The sequence below is a fragment of the Hemicordylus capensis genome, chromosome 17 (assembly GCF_027244095.1).
Source record: "Hemicordylus capensis ecotype Gifberg chromosome 17, rHemCap1.1.pri, whole genome shotgun sequence".
In the NCBI taxonomy this organism is placed as follows: domain Eukaryota; kingdom Metazoa; phylum Chordata; class Lepidosauria; order Squamata; family Cordylidae; genus Hemicordylus; species Hemicordylus capensis.
Window position 1 is genome coordinate 12,068,504 of NC_069673.1, and position 24,943 is coordinate 12,093,446.

The 24,943-nt window shown below is 51.3% G+C and overlaps 1 protein-coding gene and 1 non-coding gene across 15 annotated transcripts in view; both read left to right on the forward strand.

Annotated features, from left to right (window-relative positions):
• PRRC2B (proline rich coiled-coil 2B) overlaps window positions 1–24,943 on the forward strand; it is a 53,554-nt gene that overhangs the window by 18,106 nt on the left and 10,505 nt on the right. For 9 of the 14 annotated variants that reach the window (XM_053282527.1, XM_053282529.1, XM_053282538.1 and 6 more), the window contains exons 8-26: window positions 1,459–1,580; window positions 1,712–1,854; window positions 3,045–3,135; window positions 4,164–4,356; window positions 5,241–5,553; window positions 6,378–6,574; window positions 6,697–6,901; window positions 7,642–7,864; window positions 9,381–11,477; window positions 12,997–13,178; window positions 14,418–14,563; window positions 16,130–16,271; window positions 16,608–16,690; window positions 18,482–18,670; window positions 19,360–19,554; window positions 20,954–21,073; window positions 21,392–21,496; window positions 22,551–22,743; window positions 24,202–24,299. In XM_053282527.1, coding sequence (XP_053138502.1) covers window positions 1,459–1,580; window positions 1,712–1,854; window positions 3,045–3,135; window positions 4,164–4,356; window positions 5,241–5,553; window positions 6,378–6,574; window positions 6,697–6,901; window positions 7,642–7,864; window positions 9,381–11,477; window positions 12,997–13,178; window positions 14,418–14,563; window positions 16,130–16,271; window positions 16,608–16,690; window positions 18,482–18,670; window positions 19,360–19,554; window positions 20,954–21,073; window positions 21,392–21,496; window positions 22,551–22,743; window positions 24,202–24,299 — 5,037 coding nt within the window. The remainder of the gene's footprint in view (window positions 1–1,458; window positions 1,581–1,711; window positions 1,855–3,044; window positions 3,136–4,163; window positions 4,357–5,240; window positions 5,554–6,377; window positions 6,575–6,696; window positions 6,902–7,641; window positions 7,865–9,380; window positions 11,478–12,996; window positions 13,179–14,417; window positions 14,564–16,129; window positions 16,272–16,607; window positions 16,691–18,481; window positions 18,671–19,359; window positions 19,555–20,953; window positions 21,074–21,391; window positions 21,497–22,550; window positions 22,744–24,201; window positions 24,300–24,943) is intronic. The other 5 variants (XM_053282533.1, XM_053282536.1, XM_053282530.1 and 2 more) reach the window with 4 other exon arrangements.
• On the forward strand, window positions 23,481–23,567 carry LOC128339132 (small nucleolar RNA SNORD62). Its single transcript, XR_008312859.1, has one exon. It is a non-coding gene; the product is annotated as a small nucleolar RNA SNORD62 (small nucleolar RNA).

Below are 24,943 nucleotides of genomic sequence, written 5' to 3' on the forward strand. Positions count from 1 at the left end.
GGCAGCTTCTTGGGTTCCTGAATTCTGGTGACCAATGGTGGTTGCCTGCTTCTTCGTGCTCTAGACCAGGGATTCTCAACGTTGGGTCCTCAGATGTTATTGGACTTCAACTCCCATAATCCCTAGCCCCAGTGGCTTTTGGTTGGGGATTATGGGAGTTGAAGTCCAAAAACATCTGGGGGCCCAACGTTGAGAATCCCTGCTCTAGACACCTTGGCGGGCTCAGTCAGGACCTTGCCTGCATTTTCTTCAGGAGGCCCGGTACGGAGCCTGCTCCTTCAGCTGCAGTTCAGTTGAGGCCTCTGGAGCTGCGTTCCCTGGAAGAGGGATTCCCAGCGGTTGTGGACTAGAACTCCCATAATCCCCAGTTGTAGTGGTCTTTGACTGGGGGTTGTGGGAATTGTAGTCCACAGCATCTGGGAATGCCTCTTACAGGGAACACTGCTTTGGCGTCAAGGAGGGTCCCCCCCACACACACACACCCTTCTTTCATTGGAGCGTAGCCATTTGGCCACTGCTTGGCAAGGTGCTCCAGACACCTCAGCGGAGCAGGGGCTGAGAGAGTCCCCCAAGCCCTGGTCCCTTCTTGCTGCAAGTGGGTGGGGGGGAGGGCTTCCCAGTTTGGATACCATGCAGCCAAGGGGCTCTGAGGGCCTCAGCTGGCCAGTGGCCAAGAAAGCCAGCCCCAAGTTTCTTTTTGCAGCCTTTCTGCAGGAACTGGGCTTCCCGGGGACCGAGGAAGCACCCCCTCCCCGGCCTCCCGTTCGTGCTTGGGAGAGGCTTGCCGTTTTCGGTCCTGTGCTGCTAAGGTGCTCGGGTGGCCTCAACCACACCGTGGCTGAGCTGTTCTCAGCATTTTCTCTGTTCTTTTTTTTTTTTTTTTGCTGGGGAAGTGGTCGGTTTGCTGCAAAGCTGTCGGGCGATTCCCAGCCCGCTCTGCAGCTCAAAGGCTGGGGCTCGAGGCGTGTGCCTGATAGTGGTGACTTTCCCGCGGACTAGGCCTCCCGGCTCTTCGGGACAGCTGCCCCTGATTTCCAGCGTCTCTGCCCTGTTGCGCCTGACAGAGTGGGGCCTTCATGCTGTGGCGACGAATTCCTTAAGTTGTGCGTTGCATGAAGAAATGCTGCCTTATTTATCCTTTTACTTAATTTTATTTATGGTTAGATTTCTATACTGCCTTACTGGCAATGTGCTCTTATGAAGTACATTGCCAGTAAGGCAGTATAGAAATCTAACAAGTCCTGAGTTCTAGTACGTTGTGTGATACCTCTTGGTTCACCCTCTCTCTATACTGCTTATAATTTTATAAAACTGGATCTTCATGTTCCGGCTTGTGTCTTTTGTTCTGAATTAAAGGCTGCGTTCCTTCAATCATTTAAAAAAACCCAAACTCTGTACTTTTTAAATGAAGAGAGAAGACAGATTATTGAAGGGTTTGTCTCGGTTCTCTCTTTCCAGATGTGTTCAAGCCAGCCACCCGAGACCCCTGGGCCATTGGGCCGTGGGTCCTTCCCCCTCCCGCAATTCCGCCTTGAACCCCGCATCCCGTTCAGACAATATCAGACCAGCGACCAAGATGGGTAAGGCTCCGGCACCCAAGTGCCTTGATGAAAAAGGATCCTTTTCTGATCTTCTCTGCACAATGCTCTTTGTTTCTCTCTGTTGCTTGTGCCTCCTTGGCAGATGCAAATAACTATCTCTGTCTCTGCAGAAAAGAGAACAGACTTGGGATCTCCCGCCCGGCTCGTCCAGTCCGGCCACAAGGGGAGCGAGTCCCCCGACCCACCATCATCAATGCCGAGAACCTGAAGGGGTTGGATGAACTTGACAACGATGCAGATGATGGTTGGGCAGGTAAGGTTCAATGGGATGGTTTGGCGGTCCGCTCTCAACCTTTGACTCACGTGCTCCTTTCTCTCTCCACTCATTCCGATTCCCTCCCTGACTTTCTGGTTTATACTTTCCCTCTAAACCGGAACAGGAAACTGTGGTTGGCAGTGGGTTGCGATGGGAGGACAAGCACCAAACCACACCCGGTTCAGATGCCCTGCTTTGCTTGAAGCAGGAAGTCAGGAAGGGACTTTGAAGTGGGAGGATGGAAATGCTCACTAGAGGCAGCCCAGTGTGTTGGATAGGCCAGGACAGCCAGTGGAATTCTGGGTGGGTTGGTTTGCGGATGGAGAGGACTAGTAGTGGTCGACAAGCACCTCTGAAAAGCACTTGCCTCTAGTGCTGATCTTCGGATGCAATATTGATTATTTATTTAATTGATTTGATTTGACTTATATACTGCCCTGCCAAAAATGACTCAGGGCAGTTTACGTCACAATAAAACGAATTAAAACCAATTAACTATTACAATCAAAACTAAATCAATTAAACAATTAAAGTCATTTCGACATTAAAATCATTAACATTAAAATCATTTAAAACCAATATGGAGCTGATGTTCATCCAACTGATGCAGGAGAAATGCCACTAGTGGTGTGCGTGGTCCGGCACTTACAGGGGTGTCTCTTTAAGGGTGTGTGTGGTAGTACTTACCCCCCCCCCCCCCGCCACTCTTCCCCCTCCGGCGCTGGTGCTTTTAAGAATCTTTTTGGGGCGGCAGAGTTCCTCCCTGCCGCCCCTGCCCCCATCGTTGTCCGTCAGTGCCTTAAATGAAGAAGAGCTGGCGGGGGGGGGGGTTAACTACTACCACCACCCCCTTAAAGAGACACCCCCCTGCCCTTCCGAACCACCGGAATTCCGGACCGGTCCGGTGGCTTTCCCAATGGCCCCTGAACCATGCACACCACTAAATGCCACATACTTTCCTACCAGGAGGAGAGTTGGCCTGGGATGCAAAACAAGTTTAAGCGGATGGGAGGTGGGTGACTCATTTAAAAAGCGAACACACACAAGTTTAAGAAATACGGTTCTAGGTCTAGGATTCTAGGTGCTACCCTGGCTTTGGGGCCAGCGTAGCTGAGTTCCTCCAGAGCTGGCAGCAGCCATTTCATCTCCCCTCTTCTCCCTCTCTCCATCTTTGTTTAACGTGGTAGGAATTCATGATGAAGTGGATTACTCTGAGAAACTGAAGTTCAGCGAGGATGAGGAGGAGGAAGAAACCCATAAGGAGGGAAGGCAGAAATGGTAAGAGCAGGGGCAGGTGTGTGGGGGCAGCCTGTAGCTACCTGGCCTTTCTGCAGCCTCACTGACTTCCCTTGAACATGACGTGGATCGCAGTGGGAGGAAGAGCCCAGAGGTGGAATGCGGGGGGTGGGGGTAGGGGCTTGGGGTAATCCTGGCTGGGACGGGATCCTGGCTGGCACTGGCATCTTCCCCATCAGCCAAACCCCAAGTCCATCTGCGGCTTTTACTGCGCCCTCTCTCTGGAGGGCAGAGCTTGGAACCTCCACTATGTTACGAAGAGCCAAAAAACCTACTCCCCCCCCCCCCCGACCAATATATCTAGTAGCGGCTCAACCTAATGAGCAAAGGGGGTGCCAAAGGAGGACAGCTGGTCTGCGGGGGGGGGGGGAACAAGCATGAATAGCCCCCTTTGCTAAGCAGGGTCTGGCCTGGTTTGCATTTGAAAGGGAGACTACTTGTGAGCACTGTAAGATCTGCCTCTTAGGGGGATGGAGCCACTCTGGGAAGAGCATCTGGGTTCCAGGTTCCCTCCCTGGCAGCATCACCAAGATAGGGCTGAGAGAGAGATTCCTGCCTGCAACCCTGAAGAAGCCGCTGCCAGTCTGGTTAGACAATACTGAGCGAGATGGACCAACGGTCGGACTCTGTAAATGGCAGCTTCCCCTGTTTCTAGATTGTAAGCCCCTTTGGGATGGGAATCAATTTTTCACCCCTTTTCAGGAAAGGAGAGCTGATCTTGTGGTCGCAGGCATGACTTGTCCCCTTAGCTAAGCAGGGTCCACCCTGGTTGCACATGAATGGGAGACTTGATGTGTGAGCACTGGAAGATATTCCCCCACTTAGGGGATGGAGCCGCTCTGGGAAGAATTGGGAGCCAAGCTTGCACTATAACCTTCTGGTGTCTTCCTCTTGCCTGAGATTCTGACCGGCCTCCTTCTGGCTTGACAACAAGTGGGAGGTGGGTGTGAAGTGACATTTTGAAGCGTGGCTGGTGCCATTTTTAACACCCAAGGTGCCTTAATTGGCAGGAACAGCTGGGATCCCAGAAGGCAACGGCAGCTCTCCCTGAGCTCATCGGACAGTGCAGACGCCAAGCATCCTCCCGAGGAAGGGAAGATCTGGGGAGACCCAGCTGGCCTATCTTGGCCAATCCGGAAAGTGCAAGAGAACCCACTGGCCTCCCGGAAGGCGACTAGCTGGGCTCCTTCTTTGGATTATCAGGTATGCAAGCCTTCCCGTGCGACTGGTTTAGCTTTTTAGGGCCCTTTGTGTTCATGCCTTCTAGAGGAAGGGGAAGGTTTTTTAGACCATGCGTAAAATTGAATAAAATAAAGCACCGGTCTTCCAAAATTGAGCAAACGCATTTCAGTGTCCAAATACCATTATCAGTGCTCTGTTTCAAGCAGCTGGCAACACTTAAGATTAAATGCAGTAAATACAGCTGAAGTAACCATTCTAGGCCCCCTTTCCAGCCAGAAGGAGAGAGCACTTGACTACTGCCACCCCATCAGAACGCAACTGCTCATCAGTGTCATATCAACCCCCCTGCTGGGATGGGATGACGGGATGGGTCCGTAGCTAAGTGGGTAGAGCATCTCCTTTGCGTGCCAAAGGTTCCGGGTTCACTCCCTGGCACAAGGCTGGAAGTTAGGACTGGGAGAAACTCCTGCCTGTCAGCTTGGAGAAGCTGCCGCCAGGCTGTGTCGACTAGGCCTGCTCAACCTCGGCCCTCCTGCAGATGTTGGCCTACAACTCCCATAATCCCTGGCTATTGGCTACTGAGGCTGGGGACTGTGGGAGTTGTAGTCCAGGAACAGGTGAGTTGAGCAGGCCTGGTGTAGGCAATACTGAACAAGATGAGCCAAGGGTCTGACTCGATAGAAGGCAGTTTCCTGTGTTCCTAGGACGCCTGGCTTGCATGTGCCTCCTTTGATGACTGAAAAGTGCAGCCAGGCTTGGTACGCCACGCTTTGTCCATCTCCGCGAAGGCTGGTGGAGAAGCTGATGTCTCTGTTCCTCTTCCAATCACAGGCCCCTTTGGGGTGGGAGCTGGCCTTTCGAATCTCCTCCCCCTGCCCTTACTCGGCTTCCCTCTCTTTTGCCAGAAACCCTCGCTGGCATGCCTCAGGCAGCAGTCTTCCGAAGAGAAGGAGGAGAAGCTTCCCCTGAGGCAGAAGTTTGTCCACTCGGAGATGTCGGAGGCCGTTGAGCGAGCCCGGAGGCGGCGGGAGGAGGAAGAACGGCGTGCCCGGGAGGAGCGCCTGGCCGCTTGTGCTGCCAAGCTGAAGGAGCTGGATCAGAAATGCAAGCTGGCACAGAAGGCGGGAGACGGCCAAAAACACGCGGAGAACGAGGAGCCCCGGTCCTCCAGCACGGAGAAAAACGCTGCACCGGAGAACAGTCACACTATCTGGAGAGGTAGGGGTGTGCTCGTCTGCGTTGCTTTCATTTGCCTTGGTGACAGGGCAGCCCCATAAGCCACAGAAAGGCATGCAGTAGCCAAGCTGTGCTTATGGCTTGAGCACCTTCTTGCCTTCACAAGCTCCAGTTCCTTCCTGGTTTGCTGTGGTGTGAATTTGTCAGTTTGTGGCTTGCGTGGAGATCCACTTCAAACCATGGTTTCCAGTTCTGGTTTGGAGGTCAACTGTGGTTAGCAGAAACCGTATTCTGCCTGATCCAGATCATACGATGGCCAACTCTGAATTATTGCAAACTAGCACTTCTCTTTGGCCTTGTGTGCTGGTGGTGTGTGTTAAACCTCTGAGCAGTTGGAATGTTCACAAGCATTCCGTAGCCCCTCAGCAGCTATGGAAAAGGCTAGGGATGGCTCAGTTTAATCAACTGAAACCCGAGCTCTCACAGCCGGTACGTACAGAGGTTTCAAACAATGCAGCCTATGTTTACTTCAGCTTCTGCCCTTTTGTTGACTTTATCTGATTTTGAGGGACAAATGTGCATGCCACTTTATTTTTTTTGTTCGTTTTATATACCGCCTTTCATTCAAGACAACCCCAAGGCGGTTGACAAAAGTTAAAACACGTATAATAAAAATGAGTTAAAAGTATTTAGCTGAAAATATAAAAACAAATCTGACATTAAAAAATATAATATACAAACACACAAAACTATACATGGATTAAAAACACAGAGATTTGTTTGTGTAAATCTGTGTATTCTCTGTTTAATTTGAGGCATTGTTCAGGCATTCAGTCTCGGCTCGGGTTTCTGTTTTTTCTCCTCAGCAAACCCAGAGTTTCATACCCAAGAAGTTTCTCCTAGTTACATGGCTGAGGAGACGTCGGCGGCATCAGCAGTTCATCGGAGCAGCAGCGAGGAGGAGCTCCGAGAGGCCGTGTCGCCCGCACAGGAATTCGGCAAGTACCCCAAGTCACTCCCCCCACGGTTCCAGCGGCAGCAGCAGCAGCAGCAGCAGCAGCAGGTAAGAAGCTCTAGCAAGTTCCTTCATATGACGCAGTCTATGGCAGCTTCCTGTGTTCCTCCTCCCTTGCTGCTCTTCAAGCCCTCCAGGCCCCTCAGTGTTGACTTGACTTCCTTCCTCTCCAGGACCAGCTGTACAAGATGCAGAGCTGGCAGCAGCCCCAGGTGTACCCTCCGCCCTCCCACCCTCCGCGCACCTTCTACCCGCCACACCCGCAGATGCTGGGCTTCGACCCCCGCTGGATGATGATGCCCTCCTACATGGACCCCCGCATGACCCAGGGACGCCCAGCTGTGGATTTCTACCCCTCCACTCTCCATCCATCAGGTCAGGGGCGGTTTGTTTCTTGGTTCACTACACGGCTTAGTTCAGTCATGTAACACCACACCGTGGTCGGAGATTTCAGGTGCCTCCTCGTTTCATTTCATTAAAAGGTTCCGTGGCCAGCTGGCCTGTCATTGAACACAAGGGCTGGGTCTTTCCAGGATCATAAAAATCTGGAGTCTCAAGGTTTGATTTATTCATCTGGGATCCCACATCCAGCATAGTCCTCAATGGGCACTGTTGAGTTGTTCTCTTATTAACCAACAGGAGAACTCGCAGCGACTTCTCCCGATTCCTTGCTTTCCGTTTCCACAGACTCTAGCTCCAAGGACCAATTTCCTTCTGAATCCCATCATTACTTCCTCTTTATGAAATGATCCTTTTTTCTTGGGCAGGCTGTGTAAGCTCCAGTATATTGGTATGGTTGTGCCAGTGAATTTACTTCCTTGAATCTTCAAGCAAACTTTTGCTTTATTGTAAGAATCATAATTCTCGGTTCTAAGGGGAATATCTTACCACAGGCAGCGCTCATAGGTAGCCACCCATCTAAAGCTTACCCTGCTTAGCAAGGGGGGCCCTTGCACTGAAGTATAGGAGGAATCAAAATAGGAAGCTGGTTTATCAAACATCTACCTGCCCACCCTGCCATGGGGACTGTTTTTGGGATGGAGAGTAATGTTAGCCATCTGAAGCTCTTTGTTGCCTCTTCCTAACCTTACGTTCTCTTGCTGTGTTCCGAGCAGGGATGATGAAGCCCGTGATCCAGCCAGACTCCACCAATGGGGCCAGCTGTCAGGCAGAAGAGCCGAGCTGCCAGCCTGCAGTGCAACCGGAGAGGAAAGCTGTTTCTGGAGAGCCCACCCCTGTTTGGGGTCAGGAGACCTACACCCCGTTGCAAAGTAAAGGCGGCACCATTTCACGTTCAAAACAGACTGAGAGCATGGCGGTGGAGGGATTGCATGCCAGGTGAGGGCAAACTCACCCAGGCTGCCTGTCAGGTGCAGGGAACCAAGATGTGTGTGTGTCAGTGAGGGGTGGGATATGAAGCGTTGCCTTTTGGCATGGGAGGTCCATTGTCTACAAGTCACGTAACACGCTGCTGCTAATAATAATAATAATAATAATAGTAATAATTATAGTAGTAGTAGTAGTAATTAAAGGACAGTAAAGAAGATTCACTTCAAATGGTCAAGAACGAGAAACTATTCAACACCATTGAGACAAAGCAGGCCTATAAGAAAGAACAAGTCAAGAACCGAGCAGAAAAACGGAAAAATAAGCCCCTGCATGGTGAATATTTGCACAATATAAGTGGAAAATCAGACCTCACCAAGACCTGGCAATGGCTTAAGAATGGCAACTTGAAGAAAGAAACAGAGGGTTTAATACTGGCTGCGCAAGAACAGGCACTAAGAACAAATGCAATAAGAGCAAAAGTAGAAAAGTCAACAACAAACAGCAAGTGCCGCCTTTGTAAAGAAGCAGATGAAACCGTGGACCACCTAATCAGCTGTTGTAAAAAGCTCTTCATAGTTTTGGGCAGGAGTCCTTCCCAGTCCTACTTGCAGATGCTACCAGGAGTTGAACCTGGGACTTTCTGCAAGACGGATGCTCTGCCCGCGAGCTCTTCCGCTTTGTAACACTTTGTGCTGGTGCCATGTTCTTCCACAAAAGCTTCAGTCGTCAGGATGTCAGCCACTGAGACATAAGAAGAACCCTGCTGGATCAGGCCCAAGGAGGCCCATCTAGTCCAGCATCCCATTTCACACAGTGGCCCTCTGAGAAGCCCAAAGGAAGTGGGTGAGGGCCGGACCTCTCTCCTCCTGTTGAGCCCCTGCAGCTCGTATTGAGAGGCATCGTTCCTCTGAGGCTGGAGGTGGCCTATAGTCACCAGCCAAGTAGCCACTGATAGACCCATCCTCCATGAATTTATCTAAACCCCTCTTAAAGTCATGCAGGCTGTTGGCTGTCACCACATCTAAGTTAGTCATGATTAATTTAAATCCCATTAATTTCCCTGGGACTAAGTCTTGACTAACTTAGTCTGGCTCCTGCCCGTTGAGTTATTTTAAGCTGGCTCCTGTTGACATTGATGTATTGTGGTGCTGCTGACATTTCTTTGGTTTTTTAAAAATCTCATTTCCACTGTATTACTGTGTGAATTGTTTTAGTGCATTTACATGCTCTCCTGGGAATGTGTGTTACTGACGGTGTCTGGTGTTCATAAAAATAAAGAATGAACTTGCAGTAATTAAGTAATAGAAGAAGCTGAGGGGACCCCACCAGGCCAAGGGGGCATAGAGAAAAGCATTATTTGAGTAATTAATGAAGTGCTCATCATTGGGGGGGATTAGCATTTTGGGTATTAACCAGGGAACCAGCGGAGGGTGCAGGCTGTGGAATTTGGCTCAGAGCCTATCCGGACACTTTGCTCAAACTTCCCTGACTTCTTTCTTTTTGTGGGGGTGGGGTTTCTTTCCAGGAACGACAGCTCTTACCCTGCACCGTCCGTCATAAACACCCAACATGACCTCTTTGAGGAGTCAGGAGAAGACTACTTAAATACGTTTGATGAGAAGGCCCAAGCCAACTTTGACAGCTGCATCGCCTCCTCTCAGAGGACGAGCCAGGATTGCCTCTTCCAGCACCAAGAAAGTGTCCCCGAAACGTCTGCTTCTGACTCTCGCCATGGGAACCTCAAGAGCTCCTCCTTGGAGCCTGGCTTGGCTCACGCTGATAAGAAGCCAGAGTACAATGGCTGGGATGTGAGCCATTATCAGAAACCCTTGGAGTTGGCCGCCTCTTCAGAGGAAGAGGGGCCGCGGAGTGAGCAGTCCTTTGGTGCCGAGACATGGAAGAAAGAAGGGGCCACTGGCAAGCAAGCCAACCCGGAGGCGGGATGGGCTCCTGAGAACCGGAATGCCAGCAGCCAGCCGCAGGAGCAAACAGGGCGAGCTCGTCGGTCTGGCCCCATTAAGAAGCCAGTGCTGAAGGCCCTCAAGGTGGAGGAGAAGGAGAAAGAGCTGGAGAAGGTGAAGGTGGAAGAAGAGACCTCCCAGGTGGGTAAGGAGAAGACTCCAGCTCATAAAACTGAGGCGGCGGCAGTTGCTGCTGCTGCTGCTGCTGATTCCGCTGCTTTGCTCCACGCCCCCCGGTACCACTTGCACGATGAGAAGAGCTCGTCTCGGACTGCTGTCCCGGAGCCTGAGAAACCTCAAGAGGAAGAAGAGGAGGAGCAGGAGGAGAAAGGTGGAAACGCCTGGGAGGAGAAACAGCACCTAAGAGAATCCAACGATCTGCCCCCCACCAAAAGAAACAACTGGATCTTTATTGACGAGGAACAGGCCTTTGGTGGGAGGGGCCGGGGCCGGGGCCGTGGCTTCCGAGAGTTCACCTTCCGAGGCCGTGGCAGTGCTGTGGGTTGCAGCAGCGGCAGCACCGGTGTCAACAGGGGAGCCTACAACAGCAGCCTCAACCCCGCCCAGAAAAGCAGCCGAGGGCGGGCCTTGAGGGAGTTTAATCAGCTGGAAGAGTTCCCGCGCGGGAAGCCCAGGCGCCGGATTGCGAGTGAGACGCACAGCGAAGGCTCCGAGTATGAGGAGCTGCCAAAGCGCCGCCGTCAGAGGGGCTCTGAGAACAGCAACGAAGGTTCCCTCGTGGAGAAGGAGGAGGGCGAGCTCAGGAAGGGGGATTTCCGCGACTCTTGGCGGTCCAATAAGATCTATTCTGATGACCACGGAGGCCTGGACGCCAAGGCCCGGGCTCCACGAGTCTTTGGCCGCTCGCTGCCCCCAAGACTTAGCAATTCCGGGTATGGGCGGCGGGGCTTTGTTTCCAAGGAGCCTTCCCCGTGGCAGGGCAGGGCTGCCGCGAGCGTGTGGCAGGAGCACGGCCACAGTGCCTCTCTGGACGCCTTTGGAGTCCGGCATCAACCGGACAGGGACTACGGCCAAGACTCTCATAAGCCCTCCGACCCCTTTAATAGACGGGCCTTTGATGAGGATCCCATTGACAAAAGGCACTACTTCCCGGAGGATTATGGGGCCGATCCCGAAAACACGGAGAACCGGCCTTTCCGCCGCCGGCGTCCACCTCGCCAGGACAAGCCCCCCCGGTTCAGGCGCTTGAGGCAGGAGCGCGAGTTTGTCGGGCAGTGGAGCCCCGAGGAGGCCGGGACCAACCTCCTAGCCTGCCAGTGGCCCGGAAGAGCCAAGCTGACCGGGACAGAGAGGAGCCTGACCTCTGCCCGGAGATCTCCGGAGCTGCCTTATCAGAACTCCTCCGACCACGCCAATGAGGAGTGGGAGACAGCCTCTGAAAGCAGCGACTTCAGTGAGCGGCGGGAGAGGCGGGACGGCGTCTCTGAGAGCGAAGGCCCGCTGGAGGGCGGTCTGGCCAGTGGCAGTTTGGGGGAGAAGAGAGAGCTGGCCAAGAGGAGCTTTTCCAGCCAGAGACCGCTGGTGGATCGGCAGAGCCGGAAGGTCGATCCTGCGGGATTTGGGGAGAAAGCTGTAAGAGCCGGCGGGTCCGCTTCCCGCTACGAAAGCCAGCAGAACGGAGCACAGATGAAAAGCAAAAGGTACCATCCACAGTCTTATAAATATAAATATAAATATATATATGAAAATGACATGACTCCGGGTTCTATGTGACATGACTCCGGGTTCTATGTGACATGACTCCGGGTTCCATGAGAATGACATGACTCCGGGTTCCCTTAGTGACCATGCTAATCTTTTTTTGAAGGTACTGAAACAAGGAATATTATACAGGTTTATACTAGGGTGTGCACGGACTGGTTTTAGCGGTTTGGTTCAAATTGGAACCGGGCTGCTGGTCCATGGACCGGTTCTTTTGAACCAAACTGAGCCTAGTCTTTGGCGGACCGGTTCAGCCGTTCGAAGGGCTGTGCTTCTAAAGAGAAGTCTGGTGAGGACTCCCCGTTACGAGCAAAGGGGAATCCCTGACTTTAAAAGACTTCTAGCCATGATGGCTAGAAATGTGATGTTTGAAAGAGGAGCTGGGATGTCCCACATTAAGCATGATGTGATTGTATCTACACGAGGGTAGTCAACTGAGTAATAGAAAAAAGAGTGTTTGTTCTTTTAGGGTACTGTGTATTCATTTACTGTGCTTGTGTATTATGGGTGGAGAGGTAAAACAACATTCTCTCATTATTTCACTTGGACATATCCCCCCCCTCCCCATTCCATGGTTTCTCAAAGCTTTCTGCTTGCACTGTCTGCCCGTTCTCATGCCCCCATGGCGTGAACATCCATGGGCTGTCAGATTTCCTCACTTTCTGGAGTTCGTTTGGAGTTGCCACACCCATAACTACCCCTAGTTTTGCTTTAATTCAGTGTATAATATGAATATGAATACGACAAATATTTATACACCACTTTTCAACAAAAAGTTCCCAAAGTGGTTTACATAGATAAATATAAAGAAATAAAATGGTTCCCTGTCCCCCAAAGGGCTCACAATCTAAAAAAGAAACATAACATAGATGCCAGCAGCCGCCATTGGAGGGTTGCTGTGCTGGGGATGGAGATTTGCACTCCCCCTGCTAAGTAAAGAGAATCGCCACTTTTAAAAGGTGCTTCTTTGCTCAGTTAAGAACATAAGAACAGCCCTGCTGGATCAGGCCCAAGGAAGCCTATCCAGTCCAGCATCCTGTTTCATACAGTGGCCCATCAGATGCCACTGGGAGCCTACAGGCAGGAGTTGAAAGGGGCATGCCCTCTCTCCTGCTGTTACTCCCCTGCAACTGGTACTCAGAGGCATCCTTCCTCTGTGGCTGGAGGTGGCCTATGGCCCCCCGACTAGTAGCCCTTGATAGACCTCTCCTCCATGAAGTTACCCAAACCCTTCTCCAAGCCATCCAGGTTGTTGGTTGTCACCACATCTGGTGGCAGAGAATTCCACAAGTGGATGATGCGTTGTGTGAAAAAATACTTCCGTTTGTTGGTCCTAGATTTCCTGGCAACCAATTTCATGGGATGACCCAATCTTTCCTTATGCCTTCTCTCTCTCTCTCTCTCTCTCTCTCTCTCTCTCTCTCTCTCTCTCTCTCTCTCTCTCCTTGTCCTCTCTAGATCTCCAGAAGAAAACCTTGACAACAGCAGCCCTGGGAACAGCCACTCCATGTATGGGTCTCATGCCAACTTGAGTGGGACGGAAGGGCTGGGGAAAAACCCAGAGAGAGATGCCAAACCCACTGCCCAGCAAGCCAGCGAGAAGGGAGAAGCCATCTCTCAGTTTGAGCTGAACTATGGAAGTAAGTTGTGCTCTAACATCCCGAGGGCAGAGGAGGATTAATACCCAGAAGTGGAATTGGCCAGGTTGCCTCCCCAAAGCACAATGGGAACTGTGCATCATGAGCCGGAGGGACTTTTCTGTTCCTGGGGGAAATGCAGGGCTATTTGAAAGAGTGCTCAGAGTTTGCATCTGGGACGGAATTCAGCAGCTGATCTGGAGGAAAAGATCCTACTCACCGAACTGCGTGTTGGCTTTGTGGCCCCGTTTTTGCTGCTTATTATTTCAGCCCTGTACACTTTAGGGAACATTCCCTCCCCCTTTCTCTTTGGTGGAGCCTTCCTGATCTGCAGGGGAGTCTCTGCTTAGAATTTCTTGAATGTGTGAGATGTAGGGCTTTCTCGGTGTTGGCCCCGCCCTCTGTTCTGCTCCCCTATCTTTCCTCGCTGACACACAGCGCAGTGAGTTGTGGGCAGTGGAACGCTACCTGCCCTGCTGCATGTGTGCATGCGTCTAAACCCTGCCCAGTTAACATGTGAATGTCTCGTAAGAGCCCATGATTTTCCCCTGGATGCCACTTTGCACCGCTGCCCGTGCGTAACTCTAGGCTGCAGTGGTACAGGCTGTTCAGCAGTGCGAGAAGGGTTTAGACCAAGGCTGCTCAACTTCGGCCCTCCTGTGGATGTTGGCCTACAACTTCCATAATCCCTGGCAATTGGCCACAGTGGCTGGGACTTATGGGAGTCGTAGAACAAAAACAGCTGGGAGGGCGGGGCTAAGGCTTGTGAAAGGAAAGGCATATGCTCCATCCCGCTTGGTGGTTGAGGGTGAGGGTTCTGCATTCCTCCTCTAGTCTCAGGGCCTTTACACGTTTGGACAGTCCATTGACCTGTGGACACCCCCACCTCCCCCAAGACTGAACTGTGCATTTTGTCCAAGGCTTCAACATCCAGTGTGTGAACATTGGAGGGCCTCCAGATGTGACGCAGACCTACTAGGGTGACAGATGTTGAGCCTGAATGCTCCAGACCTTCATTTGGATATAGCACTGCCATATTTTCTTCTGGTTTCCCATTCGGTGGATTTCAGATGGATTTCAGATGGGCGTGCTGGGTTTTTGGTGCCATTTTAAAGAAAGTATTTATTTATTCAACGTTCTGACTACTTCATCCTGATCAGCTGCCCCTAGCCGGGGCAGAATAAAAAAAGGTAGCCGTCCAGAAAGAAGGCAGCTGACATGTTTCTTTGGACTGTTGCTCAGATGGCCTCATGGAGAGCCGGCTTTCGGGGGCCGCAGAGGAGAGCGAAGTGGGCCCAGTCGGTGGCGAAGGCTTCATTGAGGTCCTCACGAAGAAGCAGCGGCGCTTGCTGGAGGAGGAGCGCAGGAAGAAGGAGCAGGCCGCCCAGGTGAGGAGGTCCAGCCAGGAATGGTCCCTGGCCCTTGGTGGAGCCCGAGTCATTCTCGGAGGAGCTTTCGACATTCCCCAAAAGTCTGGTTTTCTGGGGGACCCTGGAGGATCTTAATGTTTGTAGTGGCCAACTTGTGCCAGTCAGATTTCTTTCTTTCTTTCTTTCTTTCTTTCTTTCTTTCTTTCTTTCTTTCTTTCTTTCTTTCTTTCTTTCTTTCTTTCTTTCTTTCCTTTTATCTCTCCCCTATTCTTTTTTTCTTTCTTTCTTTCTTTCCTTTTATCTCTCCCCTATTCTTTCTTTTTTTCTTTCTTTCTTTCTTTCCCTTTATCTCTCCCCTATTCATTCATTCATTCTTTCTTTCTTTCTTTTTCCTTTTATCTCTCCCCTATTCTTTCTTTCTTTCTTTCTTTTTCTTTCTTTCTTTCTTTCTTTCTTTTTCTTTCTTTCTTTCTTTCCCTTTATCTCTCCCCTATTCTTTCTTTCTTTCCCTTTATCTCTCCCCTATTCATTCTTTCTTTCTTTCTTTCTTTCTTTCTTTCTTTCTTTCTTTCTTTCTTTCCCTCTCTGGGTTTTGGACTTGGGGGCACGGTTATACCCAGCCTCTCCTGCTGGGTGGGTCATATCCAGAAGGTGGTGCTGGGGGATGCTTGTTCCACCCTTTGGCCTATGGGGTGCCAAAGGGGTCTGTTCTGTCCCCCATGCTGTTTAACATCTACATGAAACCTCCAGGGGAGCTAGGTCGTCCGTGGGTGTGAGCTGCAGAGCCATCAAGATGCTGATGGGTAGGTTTTTTAGTTTTTATGGTTCTCTGTTTTTTGCTTTTAAAATAATTTTTCATTTGAAACTTTAAAAAAAATGTGGTTTTCGCCTGGTCTTTTAGCTTGCGTAACTTAAATTTGGTTAACTTTATTAGTCTTGTTTTCCATTGTATCTTTTTATTAATGTTGTGAGCCACTCGGAGCAGTGGTGTGCTAGAGTGGTGGGGCAGAAATATTTTAAATAAATAGAATGTGCAGGAAAATGACCCCGCAGTGTTACATGGGGCTATTTCCTGGTGCATTCTGGAGCAAAAAAGATTGAGAGCTAGCATGAGCCCTAGGGTGGGGAATTAGAATTCACCCCTTCTGGTGCCACTTGCCCAGACGTCAATTTCAGGTCACTATCAGAGTAATGATGATCTAATAGAGCCTTGGGAGACTGCTGTAATTCTGTGTCCAGGGAAAAGGAACCGAGGAGGCAACCTGGATGAGATAGCTAGTGTCAAGTCTGGGATTTTGAGGCCCCTTTGGCAAGACATCCCCTGAATCTGGGAGAGAGAGATCAGGCAAACAGGAAGCTCTCTTGCCTTCTTGGGTACTCCATGCAAAGTGGGGATGGGGGTGCTATTGGAGTGCCGGTTCTAAGCCCCCACAGCTGGCTGCTCTTGGAGTCGGCCCTGCGATAACACTGTTGAGAGGCTCCATGTTAAACATAAACCATGTTTCCTTGTTTCCTTGATGCCGATTCAGGGGGAAACCCTTGTGCTCCATGGGAGTCCTGTATTCTGTGGCTTTTCTTCCGCAGGCTCCAGTCAAAGGCCGTGTCCTGCAGTCTCGTATCCCTCCTCGCTTTGCCAAGAAGCAGAACAGCTTGTGCCTCGAGCAAGGGGACATTTCCGTTTCTGGAAACAGCCTGGGCACAGAAATCTGGGAGACGAACAGCCCAGGTGAGCCATATTTGCTTAGACTCCCCCTGTGGGTGGCCTGGTCTGCATATCCCTTGTTTCTCTGAAAGGATAGAATGGAACTGGGGGCGGCGATTTCAGCATCCCAGGAAGAATGAAATTCTTCTCTGCTGCTGGATTGAGGATATCTCATGTGGGTTATCCTTCCCACCGGCTCTAATTAGCTGAAAAGCTTTAAGAGTCTAGAAGGATACCCCACCCAGTTCTTTCTAGTCCTTCATTCAGTTCCAGAGACTCCTCCAGTTCTAGGCCTTTTCTTAATTCAGTTCGTAGTCCATGATCCCATGAAATCTCTGTCTCTCTTTTTTCTTGCAATAGCACTCTCTGTTCAGTCCACTGGCACAGATTCCTGGAATAAACCTGTCACTGCCTTTACCAGCAACGAATCCAGCGCCACCGAGGTGAGTGGCGCCTGATGTGTGGCCGTCTTGGTTTATGCCATGTTTATTCTGCCTTTCAGTGCAAATGTGAATCTAGGAATAAGCTGCACAATAAAACCGATGAGGTAGCAGACATCAAAAACACAGCTACCCGAGATAAAAAGATCGTCCCCAGATTAAAAGAAGGCTGGGAAAACTGAAGGCCTTTGCCTGGTGTTGAAAAGACAGGAGAGGCTGCCTTAGGTGGGAAGCGCATTCTAGGGGTGAGGAAGCCACCACTGAGGAAAGCCCGTTCTCCAGTATCGTTACACAGAATAGATCGTAGATATTCAGACTGTTATGATATGTGGCCTTTGCCCCATCATTCTAGATAAGTGCCTTTCAGGGTGTGTTCTGGGAAACTCTGGTCAGTTCCCTGGAAGTGTTGGGGATCCTTAGTGTGAAGGTTAGAACTGAGAAACAGTCTCCAGGGAATCTTGTCCACCTACTAGTACTGATCTTCCATCAAAACATGAGAAGAGTCCATCCTGTCCAGGTCTGATTCAGGTGTCACATCAAATGGTGGCCTGTTCAGAGCGGGAAAGGCGGACTTCGTGACTGAGGGGACATGTAGTGGTGCAGCCGCATATCGCTCCCAAAGCAGGAGAATTGAGCTTGTTAGTTTCCGACAAGGTCTCTTCGCATAGCCCATTGGTGTAAAACGACAAATGGGCCACTAGAAGAACCAAAGTTACAGGTAAGCAACCTGTAGCTTCTCAAGGGAGCTGGGTCTTCGCATAATGTGTCCGAATTTGTGCCTCGAGTGAAAATTCTGGATTGATTTGTTCTAGGATCCATATGTTTGTTTTCCTGGCTGTTTTCTGTGGTCTCCTCAAAAGTCTTCTCCAGCCACAAAGTTCAAACTGAATCAAAGTTCAGAAATCAAGTATTTGGCAGATATGTTGCCCAGTCTTCAAATATTTAGCTAGTGAATACTGGACATCGGACTTCACAGAAGGCAATTCTGAGGAGAGCCCTTGGGAAAGGCATTCCCAAATAAGAGCCAGACCACCTCCACCCACCATGTTGCAGGCGCTTGGCTTTGCTGTGGCCATCCAGTGGTGAGCGGAGGTGCCCATGGCTGCTCTCTCACCTGCCCTTGGCTTGCAGTCGTTCTCCTGCTCCAGGATGAGTAGAGCTTTCCTACCCTTATAACCCTTTCCCCAGCCAAGGGTTGACAAGGCAGGCACAGCCGGTCCTGGCGGAGGGTGAAGGGCTCTTTCTAGAAATCCTCCCTTTGCGTAAGAGGCAGGCCTGGCCGCTAGCCACGTAGGTGGTGGATGGCGTTCTGTGTTTGCTGCTGGGTGGTGGGAAAGACTGTGCGGCAGAAGGCAGAATTGGCTCCTTTGCTTGAGGCCACCAAGAAGCCATCTTCAGGCTGGCCCACGCTTGTGAAAACCACTGACTTCTTTTTTTTTAAAAAAAGCTAGAACACCAGGGAGAAATGTGGCGTGGCAGGGCAGAAGCTTCTCATTGGGTAGCCGCTTTGTTTGCGTGGAACCGCATGCCACGTGGAGCTCGGAGGGCTGGAAACGGCAGTCCTTCCTTGAGTTCCCCCCTTCTCTGTCAGGATGTCACAGTGCTGTGTGTTTCCCCACCCCTGCAGCACATCGTTGTTTAACGCTAGTGGGAATGTTGGGTCCCGCTTTGGGCGGCCGCCCCCTGTGCTGCTTTTGAGGTCCCTCCTAAGGCGGGGGGGTGAGTTGCTCTCCGCTTCTGGCTGAGCTGGGCTGAATTCCAAGGCTCAGTCCTAACGCTTCTCGTGCTCTGCAGGGATTTAAAGGCAGCCAGGGGGACAGTGGCATTGACTTGAGCGCAGAATCGCAGGAGTCCTCCGCCACTTCTTCCCAGCGCAGTTCTCCGTACGGCACTCTCAAACCTGAAGAGATGGGTGGAACTGGCCTGGTGGACCCCAAGCCCGATTGCCAGAAAGAACAAGCTCCAAAGCAGGCTGATAAAAAGGTAACCCGTGTCGCCAGTCACTGGTACCAGCGGCCTTGGCTGCATCTGCGCAGGTTCAAGTCTGGGTCCAGATCTGGGGCATCGTGGGAGGGGGAGGTCTGTTTTATCAGACCCCTTCTGGAGCCGGGACCAGGCGGGTCTGAACAGGGCTGAACTGGCTTGATCCTGTCCAGTAAATAAGAAGCCTTGAGGCCACCCATCAGCTCTCCTGACATGGATGGGGCTGGCGCTCTCCCTCTCTCTCTCTCTCACTGTGTCTTGCCTCCCGGGCAGGGCAGGGGCGGGGAAGAGAGTCCTGCCCATTTCATGAAGGGAATGGGGTCCAGGAGGGCCTCTCAGCCTGTTCCACAGGCCCCTACCCTGATGATAGCCGTAGGCAAACGGCAGGACCTAGAGGTCTCCGCCACGTCTGTAAATGCAGACCAGCGCAATTCGGGGAGATCTGTCAGCTCTCCTCTAAATTAATCTATTGTCTTTGGATTAATTTAGAATGGGATGAAGGGCGATGGGGACGGGGTTGTCCTCCTCTCACTAACTCCGGCACGAGTGTCAGTGGAGGTTTCCCCCCTCTCTTCTGGGTTTCGTTTCGGTCCGTAGCCTTTTATGCAACAATCGATAAATCAGGGATGGTGTGACTTGGACGGCCGCTTTTTGTCTTCCGTCTCGACCTTCTCTCTTCTCCTGTTAAGGATTCCGACCAAGGTTCGAGTCAGAGCAAGGACCACAAGCCCGGGCCAATCGGCAACGAGCGTTCCTTGAAAAACCGGAAGGGCTCTGAGGGAGCGGACCGCCTCGAAGGCAGTATCCCCCCAGTCAACGGGGTGGAGATCCACGTGGACTCGGTTCTTCCTGTGCCGCCCATTGAATTTGGAGTCAATCCTAAAGTGAGGATGGGATTTACATCTTACTTCCCCAAGTGTCTCGTGTGGTCTCTCTGGGCTTTCTCCTGAGCTTGTAGGGAGGGGAAGATGGGTTAGGTTTGTCGTTGAGGAAGAAGGATTTGTGTGGCACCTGCGCCTAGATTCATCTTCTAGATTTCAAGACTGGCACAAACCACCTTCTGCTGTGCAAGGAAGTGGGGCAAGGAAGAGGTCAGGGTCTCATTCATCCTCTTGGTGCCGCTGGGAATAGCCAATGGGGCACCAGCTGGTCTTGGTTATAGGAGCAGTAAGAGGGAACTCTTTTTATCTGACCTTCTGATTCACGCAGTGTTTTGACAAATGTTGATGGGAAAGATAAAATGATAATGATGATTTGGTTGGGGAAGGCAAGGGAGAAAGTAAAGCTCTTTTCGCCCTCAAAGTGCAGTCAGAGAGAGGTTGTAGCCTTGCTTATCTGTACAACAAAAGAGGAGTTTCCCATTGGTTTATGTCAGGGTTTCCCAAACCTGAGTCCCCAGAGATGGTTGGACTATAACTCCCGCCATCCCCAGTGGCCATCCTCAAGGCCATTGTGGCTGGGGATGATCAGAGTTGTAGGCCAACATCATCTGGGACCCCAGTTTGAGACCCACCCCCCCGGATGTTTTGAAAAATGACAAGTGGTTATGGGGATCGTGATTGTTACCTTCTGCTTGCTCCAAGTTCCTCCATTGCTGTTCAAGGCCATCCAAGCTAGTAGCCATCACCACATCCCGTGGCAGAGAATTCCATAGAATTAATTATGCGTTGTGTAAAAAAGTACTTCTTTTCGTTGGTCCTAAATTTCTTGGCCTTCAGTTTCAGACACATGGCATCCTCCCATAGGATCCCTGTCCGTGGGGGTCAGGCTTCCCAGTGTTGGGGGTGGTGGGCAGGGCTTATCCTGGCTACAGCAGTGTCCCCTAAATGCAGGACATTTCCCCCTGTGGGAGTTAATGGCCATCATTCATGTATATGGGAGGGAGTAAAGGGCATTTAGGGACAGCAGGAGGCAGGGGACCTAGCCTCCTTCCTGCCTCTGGTGATCCCAATTCTTGATTAAGAATAAAGTCTGCGGCCCCTTTTTTTACACAGCCTCATCCTGGGTTCTGTTTGGGCAACATGCGAGGCAGTATTAGCAGGGCTCAGGAAATCCACTGGTCTGCTTGTCTGTGATGAGTGGAAATTGACAAGTGAAAAAAAATTGACAATTGAAATTGACAAGTGAAAAAAAATTGATAATTGAAATTGACAAGTGAGATTGACAAGTGAAATTGACAAGTGGGGAAAAAAATCGCGGGTCATGTACCAGCATCGCTCGGCGAGTAAAAGTTTTTCTCTGGCTGGTGAACAGAGCCAACATTTCTTGACCCCTGAATATTAGGTACCGGCTTATATAGAGAGTGCCTCTTTACAGGACTCGGACTTCAGTCTGCCCCCTGGTTCGGCCTCCAGTACGGCAGCGAACTCGGTAACGAAATTACAGGATCCCCTCGCCAGCAATGTAAGTACATCTGGTTTCCTCCCGCCCCGCCCCACCTGATCTGCTTTTGAGCTCCTATGTCTTTATTTTTATTTGTGTTTGCGTTTCCAATTGGCCCGATGTTCTCAAACCCCACCTGCTTCTGAAGCTACGAAGGAATTGCCGGAACTTTCTCTAAAGAGACCTGAATTAACTCGGTGCCAGGAAAATCCCGCTGGTGCCCAGAATGCTATCGCAGCAGCGGAAGTCAGCTTTTGAAGAATTCTTTTCTAAGGGATTGGAATCTTTTTTAAAAAACCAAGTCCCCGGGTGCCAAACTGTCCATCTGTGTGTCCGCAGGCTGGGCTCACGCAATCCATCCCGATTCTCCGAAGAGACCACCACCTCCCGAGGTGCATTGGCTTGAACCCCATGTCGTTCCCCACAGCAGACTTGACACTCAAAGTAAGTGGTGTTTCGAATGCAGGGCAAACAGGATGGGGCAGACGGGCGGGGTGGAGGTGAAGCCAGTCGACCTGGGGGTGCCCAACAGGCAGGCAGGCAGGTGGGAATCATGTGGGGTTTCTCCCCCAGTGTAGGAGGGTATCCCTTTAAGAGGGGCTGTGCAGTCTTCTTGCTCCTCACAGATAGGGCCATAGGCAGATTGGACTTGGCCCCATAGTACACCAGCACCTCCCGGCTGGACTCTTCATGGTGAATACTGTCAATGTTACTTTCGCAGCAGCAGCAGACACACACACACACACACACATACAGCCCTTTGCAAGGCTCACAGCTATTCCTAACGGGCCCTGGTGGTGGCTTGGTGGCCACAGGCCATAGGGCCACTCCCCTGTGTGGTTTTGCTTTCTGCTCCTAGAAACACAGGAACAGAGGAAGCTGCCATATACTGAGTCAGGCTCTTGGTCCGTCTGGCTCAGGAATGTCTACCCAGACTGGCAGTGGCTCCTCCGAGGTTGCAGGCAGGAGTCTCTCTCAGCTCTGTCTGGAGATGCCAGGGAGGGAACTTGGAACCTTCTGCTCTTCCCAGAGTGGCTCTATCCCCTGAGGGGAATTATTATTATTATTATTTTTACATTTATATCCCGCTCTTGCTCCAAGGAGCCCAGAGCAGTGTTCTACATACTTGAGTTTCTCCTCACAACAACCCTGTGAAGTAGGTCAGGCTGAGAGAGAAGTGGCTGGCCCAGAGTCACCCAGCAAGTCTCATGGCTGAATGGGGATTTGAACTCGGGTCTCCCCGGTCCTAGTCTAGCACTCTAACCACTACGCCACGCTGGCTTTCGTCTTACAGGAATATCTTCCGGCGCTCACGCTTCTAGTCTCCCATTCATATGCAACTAGGGCAGATCCTTCTTCGCAAAGGAGAGTTTCCAGAGCTGTAGAATCCCAAACACAGGTTGCCGGCTGAGGCTACCTGGCCTGTTAATTGGTAGCCGGCCAGCCTACGCCCTTTGGCAGTCTTGGACCATAATTTTTGCCTTCTCTCTCCTTGCAGATGGAGTCGGCACGTAAAGCTTGGGAGAACTCACCGAGTCTACCAGAACAGAATTCTCCGGGTGGCACCGGCTCCGGCATCCAGTCTCCTTCCAGCGTGGGGGCTTCCAATGGTGTCAGCTACAGCTCCTTTGGTGGCGTTTCGGTGCCCCCGATGCCGGTGGCTTCCGTCGCTCCGTCTGCTTCGATGCCAGGTATGCGTCTTGCTTTCTGGCCAGGTTACGTTCCGGCTCGTGTGTGAAGTGCTCCCCGATAACTCGCAGGGACTTCGGGGTCTGTCTGGCCAATATGTGAATGCAGCACCTCCATCCTAGAGGAGATGTGAACTAAAAGCTCTGCGGAAAAGCTCCTGCTGGAATCCCTCATAGGGTTTTCCAAGAGCCAATCTACCTGCAGCTTCCTGCTTGCTTTCTCAATTTATTCTTTTTTTCAAGATCCTAATTTTAATCTTTTTTTAAAACAAAATTCAGGGGCTTACAAATTATATTTATTAAAAATTTGCGGGGGAAGCAAGAAGCTGTACATGGCTCTGAAACATTATCCCCTGATCATTCCCCAGCCTCTTCTCTGCCTTTTGAGAAGATGCCATGTGATGCCCATCAATTTCCAGGGTTTTTCTCTACAGTCACAAAAGTGGGAAATTTGCCTGTCCTTGATTAAGAACTGAGAGTCTCATCATGCCTAAGTTTTGTGCCAGATGTTGTACGACATGCTCCATGGAGGAAGAGTGGGATATAAATGTAAAATAAAATGAAATTGTATTTTGCACACCTCCCACAGTTACACTGAATATGCTCAGCTCTGCTTATTTGCCAGTTGTGGAGTCCATTTGCCGTTTAACTCATGAACAGGCATTTATAGCAAAGACTGACGGAGGGTTAGAATTTGAAGTGGAGGCTGCTTCCTAGAGAGCTGACCTTGGAGCCCTCAGTCTCTGTGATGTTTCCAATGGATCCTACTGAACCCTCTGCTGTGGCGTCAGTACAAGAGGTTTTGAAGAGATTCTGTGGCTGAGAGACGTAATGGTTGCCCATCTCTAGCCTTTCTGTTCTCTGTTAGAGGAGGGCACCCAGTGTGGCTTAGCTCCATCCCCTCGCTCTCTAGAGCAGGGTTTCTCAACGTGTGGGTCCCCAGATGTTATTGGACTTCAACTCCCATAATCCCCAGCCTCAATGGCCTTTGGTTGGGAATTATGGGAGCTGAAGTTCAGTTACATCTGGGGACCCACACGTTGAGAATCTCTGCTCTAGAGCAAGACTTGGGTAAAGGCATGCAGCCTTTAAGAGCTGGTGCAGGGAGATCCCGCCTAGTTTCTTGTTCTGCCAGTTCTGGAGACAGCCACATACTCAGACCTTGCTCCTGTGAAGAGCTCGATTTGCACCAGATTTAGTCCAAATGTAGAGACAGTGAAAGGAAAGTAGGCTGATTAGTTCTTACTAGAGCAACTTGTTAACTGGGTTTCCTGCTTCCTTCCCTGCCTTCGACACATGCATATATTCAGGCAAGTTGTGGCAAAAGAGGGCAGGATTTGGGTCCTGGTGGGACTGCTATGCTGCCCAGAAGGGAGGTGATGGGGGCAGCAGAAGAGAGACGGCGGCCAGCTCCCTGCCCCTCCTTTGGGTGTGACCATTTCTTGCATTCTCCACTTTCAGGTAACCACATCACCCCCCTGTATTTAGACGGCCATGTCTTTGCAAGCCAGCCACGTCTCGTCCCCCAGACGATACCTCAGCAGCAGAGCTACCAACAGGTAAGACGCCGCCTCGGTAGCCCTCTCCGCAAAGGGTCTGCTTTTAGAGTGGGCCTCCAAAACAAAGACTGGAACCCTTCTTGGGAGGTCTGAGAATGAATGCTTTGAAGTTGGCTCGCGGGTTCCTTGGATTCCCCTGCTGCGGTCTTTTCATCTCCCACTAGGAATATCGGAAGCTGCCTTAGAGGGAGTCCGAGCTTTGGTTCATCCAGGCTGAGTTTTGTCTCCCACTGACCGGCTGCAGCTTCTCCCGGGTTTCAGGCAGGAGTCTTTCCCAGTCCTACCTGGAGATGCTGCCAGGGATTGAACCGGGGACAGCGTTTGCTTCTTCTGACCTTCTGGCTGCCTCGGGGGCAGCATCTCTCCGTCATCCATACGCAAAAAGGATTTTGCCGCTGGGGGAAGTGGGGGCATGTGAGGGGAAAACAACCCCCCCCGCCCTTTTCACTCTAAATATCGCCGCTGCTGCAGCAGGATGTCAGTGGCTGCCTGCAGGAAGTGGGGGTGAGGGAAGAGTGCCCCACCTTTTCTTTACCGTTCAAAATGCCAGGAGCGGCGGCGGCGGCCTGACATCACACACAAAGGGGGCGTGGCTCCGTAGGCTCCGCCTCCAAAGCCCAGCGAGCGCCTCTCCCCCCTCGCAT